Genomic DNA, 11296 nt, shown 5'->3' on the forward strand with positions numbered 1-11296 from the left:
TAATCAGTCTACATTTTTATATAGTTCGAATCACCATAATTCGAATTTCATTTCTACGTATGATTCGAATTACCTACACACACATCCACTAATTCGAATCAACCTGATTCGAATTACTCACACACACGTGCACATAGTAATTCGAATTGGGCAGATTTAAATTACTCAATTAAAAAAAATTTAAAAAATTTTAAAAACATATATTTCTCGAGTAATAATTTAAAAAAATTTATTACAAAGATTTATTACAAAATTAATAATTTAAAAATTAAAAAATATATTTTATTTCATACATTAAAAAAATTAACAAAAAATTTAATTATGAGATTTCTTTAAAATATTAATGAGATATCAATTCGAATTCCATACAATACTCTTTTGCCCATTTTTAATACCTCATGAATATTTTTTAATAAATTCTTTTAATAAATTTATTTAAATTATATAGTGAGATTTTACATGATTCGAATTATACGGTGAGTAATTTGAATTCTATACAATAGTCTTCTGCTCATTCTTGATAGCTCATGAATATTTTTTAATAAATTTATTTAAATTATACTACAAAAAAAATATTTTATTCTAGACAAAATAATTTTCAAAAATAGCTTAAAAGATGTTAGGAGTACTATAAAAATTTGTAATGTCCTAATAACTTAGAACATTAAAGAAATACTCTACATAGTCAATAATAATTTAAAATTTAAAGAAAATATATTTTTATCATGTATTTACCTAAATCACTAGAATATTACAAATTTTTATAGTACTCATAACATCTTTTAAACCATTTTTTAAAATTATTTTATATGGAATAAAATATATTTTTAATTATTTTATATGCAATAAAATATTTTTTAATTTCTAAATTATTATTGACTATGTAGAGTATTTTATTTAAAATTTGAGTACATGCATGTACTTATCTAAATTATCAGAACATTACAAATTTTTATAGTACTCCTAATATTTTTAAGCCATTTTTTAAAAATTATTTTGCATACAATAAAATTTTTTTATAGTATAATTTAAAAAATTTTATTAAAAAAATTTATTAAAAAATATTCATGAGCTATTAAAAATGGACAGAAAAGTATTGTATGAAATTCGAATTGATAGCTCATTAGTATTTTAAAAAAGTCTCGTAATTAAATATTTTGTTAGCTTTTTTTTAACGTATGAAATAAAATATATTTTTTTAATTTTTAAATTATTAATTTTTTTAATAAATTTTTTTAATAAATTATTAATTTTTTAACAGCATAATTCGAATTACTATTCGAGGCAAACTTTGACTAATTCGAACCAACTAGGTTCGAATTACTTGCTGAAACGTCCAAACGTGTAATTCGAACTCATCTAGTTCGAATTACTCTCAATCCTAGTTCGAACCAACTAGGTTCGAATTACATGCATCACTTGTTCCATCAATATGCGAGCTACCTTGGTTCGAATTATATGTTTTTGTAGTTCGAACCAACCTGGTTCGAATTATATAGTAATGTACTTTGGCTCATTCGTGAAACAATTTTCAATTTGACGGATTTATGTAATTTCTCAGCTCCCTTGGCTTATTTACGTTTTTTACCCTATTTTTTAAAATATGACTCTTGGTGTTAGAAAATAATAAATTTTGGATATTTGAAAATATGCTATAAAAGGAGCTATAAATATGCTACTCTTATGATTCATTGGATTTCATAATAGGATCTCGCTAGGGAGACAATGGACTATTTGTACAATGTGTACAATGGGTTATTGAGTTATAAAATGAACATTTCCTATACTATCTAGAATAACCATCCTTTTGGATCTAGCGCTTTAATTCCATGTCATGATACCACTCATCCCAAAAATTTCAGCTGATGGAAAAATGTAATACTAATGATTATATCTCTAATATTCCATAAACCTCCATTGTACACATTGTATAAGTATTTCATTGGCTCCTCATACTTTCCCTTTCATAATATAAATGAAAATAAAAAAAAGCTATAAAAAAAGAGTGTTGAGGAATTTTAATAAATATAGAAAATATTAGAATATAAATAAATATTTTTTAATATAGAACACTTTAAAATAAAAAATGCAACATTTTATTTTTTTTAAATAAATATAAAACATATAAATACATAGAAATATAAAGAGTATTGTGGAAATTATTCAACACGCCCCCACGTGTTGGCTAAGATGCTACCACGTGTTCAACACGCCCCCTACGTGTTGGTCAGAATGATGCCACGTGTTCACCACGCCCCCACCTGTTGCACCACGCCCCCCACGTGTTGACTTCCCACAAAAGAATCCACCCATCTATAATTACACCACATTCTCCCATTTTCAACAAAAACACCAATATTTTTTCCATACAAAAAAAAAATTAGCCTAATTTTATAAACTAAATTCTCATAATAGAAGCATAATAGAAGTATAATGAAAAAAAAAATTCTCAAGGACCTATTTGTCCTTCGAACTTTATTTGTAAAATGACGCCAAGGACTTATTTGTCCTTCGAACTTTTTTCCCCTTCCAACGTGGCACCGTAACGGACACCTGTACACCGTTTCAGCCACGTCAGCTAGTTCCGTTAGGTGTATGAGAGGCAAATAGACGGAAGGACTAAATTGTCCTCCGTTTGTTAAAGTCAGGGACTTTTTTGTATTTAAATTTTGTTAGGGATGTATTTGTCAAAAGTTTGAAAAGTCAGGAACCTATCTATCTTTTTTCCTATTTTTAAATTTTTTAATATTTTTTTAAATTGAGTAATTCGAATATGCCCAATTCGAATTACTATGTGCATGTGTGTGAGTAATTCAAATCATCCTGATTCGAATTAGTGTAAGTGTAATTCGAATCAGGTTTATTCGAGTTAGTAGGTGTGTGCATGTGTAGATAATTCGAATCATGCTTATTCGAATTACGTGGAAATAAAATTTGAATTAGGGTGATTCGAACTATATAAAAATATAGACTAATTGATTCATAAATCAATTTTGATTTGGCTGATTCACGTAATTTTTTCATCTCCTTAACTTAAATAAATTATTTGCCCTTATTATTATTATTATTATTATTATTATCAAATAGTGACGTGGCTGAAATTAAATAAGTGAAATCTCCTGATGAACCTACACATTAAAAAGTAGTCTATATAGTGTGTATTAAAAACGTGCGTTTTGTGAATACTATGGTCTATGGTGGGTTGAATAGGTGGATATATAATAATATAAATATCAAAGGAGGTCTTAATCCACGTTTTTGTTACCCCGAAGATAGTGGGTAACAGAGGACCACTTTCTCTGCTTTCTACTGTTTAATTCACTGTCTCTTTTTGGTACTTTTATCATAAGAGGGACATGCAAAATTTAACTCCATTAATAGAGGGGTCAAGCACTACCAATTTGTAGTTATCAATTTCAACTCTATTTAATGTATTTGGTATATAAATACATTGACTTAATACATAATTTTTTAGTGAACATCTATCTTAGTCTTTGTGTTTAGTTTAAATTAAGGTAATATTGTTGGTGTTGGCAATGTTAATAGTGTGCAAGAAAAGATAATAATGATAATAAAGTACGGTGATAAAATAAATGTAAAAATTACGATTATGATTTATGAGAATAGAGATGAAAAGAAGAGATTTAATTTAAAACCTACATAAATTAGGATTAGTTATCTTTTTTTTCTTTTTTGTTAAGAATTACATCGTTTTTTTATAAATAGATATAGAATGAATTGTGTGTTTATTATTAATAGTTTAATAAATTCAAGAAGGAAAAGAAACACTTATTTTAAAAAGGAGAGAATACTAAAATATTTAAAATTAGACTTTAAAATTAGACTTTAATTGATATAACTTGGACTTCAAATAATTTACTCTTCGAATAATCTTGGACTTTAAATAAATTTAAATTTTAAGTAATTTTAGATCTCAGATAAATTTAAATCTCAAAATAATCTTAAATCCCAGATAAACTTAAACACTAAATATAAAATAATATACTTTATGCATATATAATTTTTTACTTTAACTATCAAATTCTTTTCAATATCGACCATTTGTGCCAAATTTTACTTTCATGTTTAAAAAGTATTGAAGAAAGGAAGAAAGACATATTATTAAAGAAGTGATATTATTATATTTTGAATAGTAATAGTACACTCAATAGGTTCCACAAACAGAGAAGATAGGGATCAAACAACTCAAAATGTTGGTTGCAAATAGTTGAACGCAACTTAGTTCATTTGTTATGGGATTCAAATTAAATGGTCACAATATAATAATGCTTCATGGCACATGGTTTAATACTTTAATTCTTATCCATTATTTCTTAGGCATCACAGGCAAGAATTTTAGTCGCCACAACCATTATTCCTCTTTTTTTATTCTTTCCTGAATAATTGACTCATGCAATCATTAAATTTGAGATATTAAAGAAAGAAACATATAAAAAGGACTAAAACGTGATTCAAACATTTTTTTCTTTTAAAAAAAAATTAATAACTTTAATAGCTTGAATTTAATTAACAATCCAAGTTTAATAATTTTTTTTCTTCCGTTTCCTTAAAAAAAAAAAAGATAATAATATTGCTCCGGGGAAAAAACAGAAGAGCTATCTTGAATTAATAACCCAATAATTGTACACATATTCTAATTCCACAAGCAAGATGGTAATAAATTAGCGCATAATTGGAAAATCACTTTTGAGAAGTCAAAGATTCAACTTGAGATTTTCCACATGGTCCTTTGGTCCTAATGTAAAGTCTATATTCATCAAATGTCATTGGTGGATAGAGTGGTGGCCTATCCTCACTCACAAGCTCCTTAGCAGGTTGAATTAGTAAATCACTTCTTGGATTGTAAAAGAAGGCCAATGAAACTCTATCCTTATTTGAGTTCACAATTACTCTATGTTCTATACTCTTGTAGATTGCATTGCTTAGCACCTGAAATTAAGATAAGCAAATTCTACATTAACAATAATAAGTATATATAATTGAACAAATTTAAGGGCCCTTAATTAGCTTTTCCCCTAAAAGGGTTATATAATATAAGGTATATATATAGAAAAAAAATTTTAAGATTTGTTAGCAAGTTCTTTTACAATACTAGTTAGTTAAATCCTAAAAAGTTATAACCTTAAAATAATATAAATATTCTATATATTTTTGTTAATTTTTCATTGTATGATAGAATTAGATATTTCAGTAAATATTATCTGAAAATAATATATTACTGACAGATTCTATTTTTTTTATCGATAAGTTTTTATTTTATCGATTGATATCATCCATCTTTATTTACTGAAAGATTTTTTTATTTGTTGGTAATTTACCGACGAATTTAACTCTTTTAAAGCCTTTTATCATTTAATATAATTATATAAATATTTAAAACAAAAATAAAAATAAATCTATATAACTTATTTATCTCTTTGCCCTTTCTAGTCTACCACTCTACCCTTCTTATGAGTTGAATTATTACAGAGTTTATTAGTATTAGATTTGAAAATAACCTGAATTTGGTCACCAATGTTGATGATGAATGCATTTGGGACAGGCTTGACAGTGATCCAATGTTCTCCTCTGCGGACTTGAAGTCCAGAAACATTTTCATCTGGTAAAAGTATGGTCATACCCCCAGGGTCTGAGTGAGATGAGAGCCCAAGAGTGAGGTCTGGTTGAGGGCATTTTGGGTAGAAATTAACCCTTAAGCATGCACCTATCTCACTCTCTCCACCAAATGAATTCATCAAGAAATCCTTCTTCAAACCAAGGTTTATTGATAACAATTCAAGAACCCTTCCTCCTAGCTTAACCACTTCATCACCATATTCATTAATCACATCCCTTTTTTCAATAAATAAATAAAAATTAATAAGCAGTAATAGTAAAAGAGTGACATAACTAATAAATTAAAACCCTTAAAAAAGATACTAAAAATTAATTAATTGCTATTATTTTTTAAATAATCTCCTGAGGAGAGCCATATAAATAATAAAATAAAAAAGTTGTTATTTCTAGTCCACTCTATTTATATAACAATAAGAATATTCTTGATTTACTATTTCACTTTACAAAAAATTTCACCTTGAAAAGTTTGAGAAATAATAATTGAAAGATAACTACTCCTATGCAAATATTTTATATAACAATAATATTAAAAAGACAAAAAAAAATAATCGGAATTTGTCTTATTTAAGATTCATTAATTGTCATAACAATTAATAAATGTTAAATAAGATAAATTACGACTATTTTTATTTATTTATTTTTATTATCAAACATTTTCGTTTATATAAAACATCATGGTTCGAATAGTCACCCAATTAAGCTTTTTTCCATAAAAACACAGTTTTGGTTTTATCAATCAAGGATCTAAAATTTCCAATCCAAAATCCAATGTGCTGCTTGAAATTCAAATTCTTTCCCATGAGTAGTCAAGCTCATGCATGTGTTATTCATTTACATACTTTATGTGGATAGAGATTGTAAAACTTTATTCATCATAGATAGTGATAAGGTTGTACTATGTCTCTAAATAAAAACTCCAACAAAGAAACGACATGTCTTGCATACATACACAAATACACACACACATACATATTTCACCTCAATTAACCAAAACAATTTATTATCTTACTTTTTTTGTTGAGACACAAAATAAATGAAAAATATTTAGAAAGAAAAAAAAAGTGGGTGGAGCTCAACTAATTATTTTTTTTTAAAAAAATAATATATGAAAAATAAATTAAATAAATGTCCACACCCTATACGGCTGGTAATTTGTTTGTATTATTGTAAGCATACTTCTTTAATTAATTATTCTAGTTTTAATATATTTCATTTTGTAGTCCGTTGTTGACATTTGGCTTTAAAAATCTATAGTTCTATACACACGTTTTACATATGGCATATACCTGTTTATTCACACTAAATAAATAAAATAAGTGTACAGGTGCCTATTAAAAAAATAATAATAAACGTCACTTTTTCTCGTGTGTCGTGATGCGATTTTGTGTTTACTTTTAACATTTTAATAACATCTGGTCATTCAGCACCACTCGATTAATTAATGGCAGTGCTTTTTTTTTCCCTTTTTTTATTAATTTTTGCACTAAATGTATAAAATCGGTTAAAATTTTTATATATAGATAATTTTAGTATGAAATATGAAAATATTTTATTATTTTAGTATTTTATATTATTATAATAATAGTATAAAATATGATGTTTGCAAAAAAAAAATTATTATTAAAGANCATCACCCATAATTCAATATATAAAAAAAAAAGTTCATAAAATCTATGTTAAAGATATGTCCATGAATTTTCAGACTCATCATTTATGAGTGAGACACACACATATCTAGAATATAAAAATAGCGGTTATTGAGCATGTGAAAATTTTCTACTAATGGGAGATGCAAGTTCCCAAGGATGATATGGTACTCCTACCCTTTCACTTTTTTGTATAAGCAAATCCGAATTAAAAATAATAATATTTAATATTAATAACAATAAAAATTGAAGATCCACTTCATGGGCAACACGGATTTGTGAACCAACCCTCTTATTTGAATATTTGACACGTCCAATAGAATTTAAACTTGTCACCTTTATACCTACAATCCCCTGCTAAACCTAATTAAATTTAATAGACAAAACTATATCTACTTATTAGTGAAATTAAACCCCATTACCAACAAAGAGTAATAATGGAGCAACTATATTTGTATAGATTAAAATATTTAATTATATGTTCTTTTTTATTAAATAAAATGCAACATTGACATACACTTATCTACATATATAAAAAACATTTTAAATATTTCAGTATTTTAAGTGTTTTAATAATTTTAATTATTGATCTGGTTAGGATTGTTTATCATTTTTGAATTGTGTTAATGACAAATAAATCATATTAGAACGTTTTGACATTGATGACTGATCTTACAATTTTAAGCGTCAAATTATAAAGATATAACTCTATAACGGATATATCAGATCTCAATCATAAAAAATATATAATTGAGATGAATCACCGCAACAAAAACACTGGAAATATTTCTAAATGTATATTATTTTTGTATAGGCAAAACAGAATAAATTAACAAAATAATTCTTTTTCAATAACTTAGCATGTTAGTTGCCACATCTAATTAATCTGACCGTACAATATATAAAATAGGGAAGATGAAGTAACGAGATATTTACAAGATGAAGCAAGTGTGTATAAACTTTGAACAAAGTTAAACAACCACAAACTTAAACATTATATTGTTTAATATTCAAGATAATTAAGGTTTTTTTTTCCCTTTTTTTGCACTGATAAGTAGTTAGAACTTGAGGCATGTAACATGATCGGTTACATGTTTGAAAAACATATTTGTCCCACAAATTAAACTTGATTTGCAAACAATGTCAGATACAATAAATAAATATTGGGTCAATTCCAATAATATATGTGTGAGCTAGCTGTTCATGTTCTGTTTTCTGTGGATGTTCTCTCTGGTTTCATTTCTTGTAGATTTTTTAGAAAGAAATCAATGAAATATGAAACAAAAATCACATAACTTTCTTTTTTCACTATATATAACGTCTAAAAAAAAAAATCAGAAACACAAGAACCAAATTAATAAAAGAATGTTAGCATAGGAGAATAAATTAAACTCGAGTATTTTCTAGAGTAATTAATTAATTTAATCCTTTTTGAATATAATAAAAAAGAAAATACTCATGAAAAAAATTTCTAGACATGCACGACGTCAACGAAAAAAGAAAGGTTTGATCAAAAAAGCTGATACCAAATAAACATTATAGACAATAATTAAAAAAATCGACAGAATATATAAGAATTTGTCGATATTTCAACAAAAAGAATACTAAGGACAGACAGAGACAGAAGAGAATCTTTTAGAAACATAGGATATAAATTAATTATTACCTTAAAGAGTTTGGCAAAGAAGGCCACTTTTCTTGGTCCCTAAGAGAAGAAGGCATGTAATGGAGAAAGAAGTAGTCACTCCAATCCAAAATGGCACCTTTTTTAATTCCCAACCTACTCCCATAGCCTTCATAGGTAAGTGGTGAGTTAGCATATTTTTCTTTAGCCTCAATTGGTTGGTGAAAGAACTCACGCCAAACCTCTCTAGCACTCTTCATCAAATCATGGTTAACACCATGGTTAAGCACTTGGAAAAAACCCCATTCCCTACAAGCCTCAGAGACCCTTTTAAGTGTTTGTTCCTTTAGATTCTTGTCTTCACCATACAGGTCTTGAAAATCAATAACCGGGATATTGATGTTCTCAACATCAACATCATTAAAACCTTGTTTTGTTGGGACAACATTGGATTGTGTTTTGGGCCTTTGGGATTGAGGTTTGATGAAACGTTCAGGGATTGCATTTATGCCACTTTCAGCTAAGGATTGGACTCTTATTATTGGTTCTGGCCACTCTTGGCATGCCATCATTTTTTTTTACTCTTTAGTTATATAGAGGGAAGGATAATGAAGAAGCACAAACAATTATAAGAGCAGGGGGAAAAAAGGAGGGATTTTAATTATGGAGTGGAGTTGGAAACACTAGCAACTGTTTGTTTTGTGGGTTTTGATGTTGTTATTGTGTGAGATTGAGAGGAACTAAAGAGGTGTATATATATAGATTAGATGGCACTAATATCAGAACACAAATTTCGGCGCCGTGATAAAATTGATGATATTGTCCTCATTGTATTATATACTATTTAATGAAATTTATTGCTATCTGTCATAATTATGCATTTATTTATTTTTGTCCGTGGTATCTTTTAATTTTGCAGGCCAAAAATTAATGTGTTTTTATTTAAAAATTTATTATTAGTCAATAAACTACTGTATATTTATATATTTATATATATAAGACAAAATTCAAATTTTTAATACTTACTTAAATAAATTAATAAATTAAACACTAAATCAACTTAACTTAATTATAATTTTGCATATATAGCCCTTTCTTTTTTCTTCATAATTTTTTGTATGACCTAATAATTATTACGGCTATAGTTAGAATTTAATAGTATATAATCATATAGTTATATTATGTGAACATCAAAATTAGTTATTAGTATAAAATATATATTAAAATATAAATACATATTAAAAATAAATTAAATCATACATATATTTATACATAAATATATTAGTGATTAATTTTGGTGTACAAAAAGCGTTTTTGATTATACAAACATAGATAAGTATAAGTAATGCCTTTAATTTGTTATTAGCGATATCATCATGATCTAAGTATAGTATTTTTTGGTGAGGGTATTACATTTTCTTACCAATTATAGCTACACTATATGGTCAATTCTAGTTGCCTCTTTTCTTTATGTAATAACTATATACAATAATTTATTCGTAACTGATTTTTAGTTTGTAGTTTTTTTCTTTATATATGTATAATTGTATATACTATATACACACGAAAAGCATATCATGTAACATCATCTATAAAAGGAAAAGAGGAAAAGAAGAAGTGAACTAAGAAAAATCAAATTGGTAACGTTTGTGTTTTTTTTTTTGGTGACTGGTAACGTTTGTGTTTGTGTCCCCTTCCTCCGATCCCGCCACCAAAACAAAAACTAATTAAACAAACACAACAAGAAAATTGTGACTTCATACAAATAATGGATTTAGTTTAATTTGAATTGAAAAATCCAAGATTCATAGGCAAGCTAATAAGATTTATGTGTATGTGTTAAACCAACCTAAGATAGTTGAGTGGTTAACTTGTAGGTGAAAACTCAGGTGCAGTTGAATTCAAGTGAAATTAATATTTAAAAATTATTAAATAAAAATTTAATTAAATCAGTTAAATTATCTAACAATTCTTAAATATTAACTTCAGATAAAATCAACTACACCTGAATTTTTATTTAACTGTGTATGTATTAAAATAGTTGAATGGTAGCTTGTTCGTTTCGTTAAAGAAGTATTGGAGGCCGTTTGAAAAAAAGAAAAAGTTGTATGTGTTAATGGGTGCGGCGTATAAGACAAAATAGTTAAAAGTGGGGTCCACTAAGGCATTGCACCACGTTGTTTTTGCTGTTAATGTGGCTAAGTCCTAATTGTGAGTGTGTGTTTATGTGAAGTCAACAACACACACATACACGAATCCTTTTTCCACTCTCCAAGTGTGCCACTAGAATCTGGAAAATTTGAAAAATATAATTAGAAATTAATAATTCTTAGAGAAAGAAAGGCAACATGCCTTTTCTCTCAAGTATATATACTATATTATCATAATA

At 26.7% G+C, this 11296-nt stretch overlaps 1 protein-coding gene across 1 annotated transcript; it reads right to left on the reverse strand.

Annotated features, from left to right (window-relative positions):
* Positions 1–4602: 4602 nt before the first annotated feature.
* LOC107475153 (jasmonate-induced oxygenase 2) lies at positions 4603–9696 on the reverse strand. Its single transcript, XM_016094770.3, has 3 exons — positions 8950–9696; positions 5520–5853; positions 4603–4950 (listed from the first exon to the last, which is right to left on the reverse strand). The coding sequence occupies exons 1-3, from the start codon at positions 9477–9479 to the stop codon at positions 4702–4704; spliced, it is 1113 nt and encodes a 370-aa protein (XP_015950256.1). The 5' UTR covers positions 9480–9696; the 3' UTR covers positions 4603–4701.
* Positions 9697–11296: the final 1600 nt, after the last annotated feature.

This window comes from Arachis duranensis, chromosome 2 (genome assembly GCF_000817695.3).
Source record: "Arachis duranensis cultivar V14167 chromosome 2, aradu.V14167.gnm2.J7QH, whole genome shotgun sequence".
NCBI lineage: Eukaryota > Viridiplantae > Streptophyta > Magnoliopsida > Fabales > Fabaceae > Arachis > Arachis duranensis.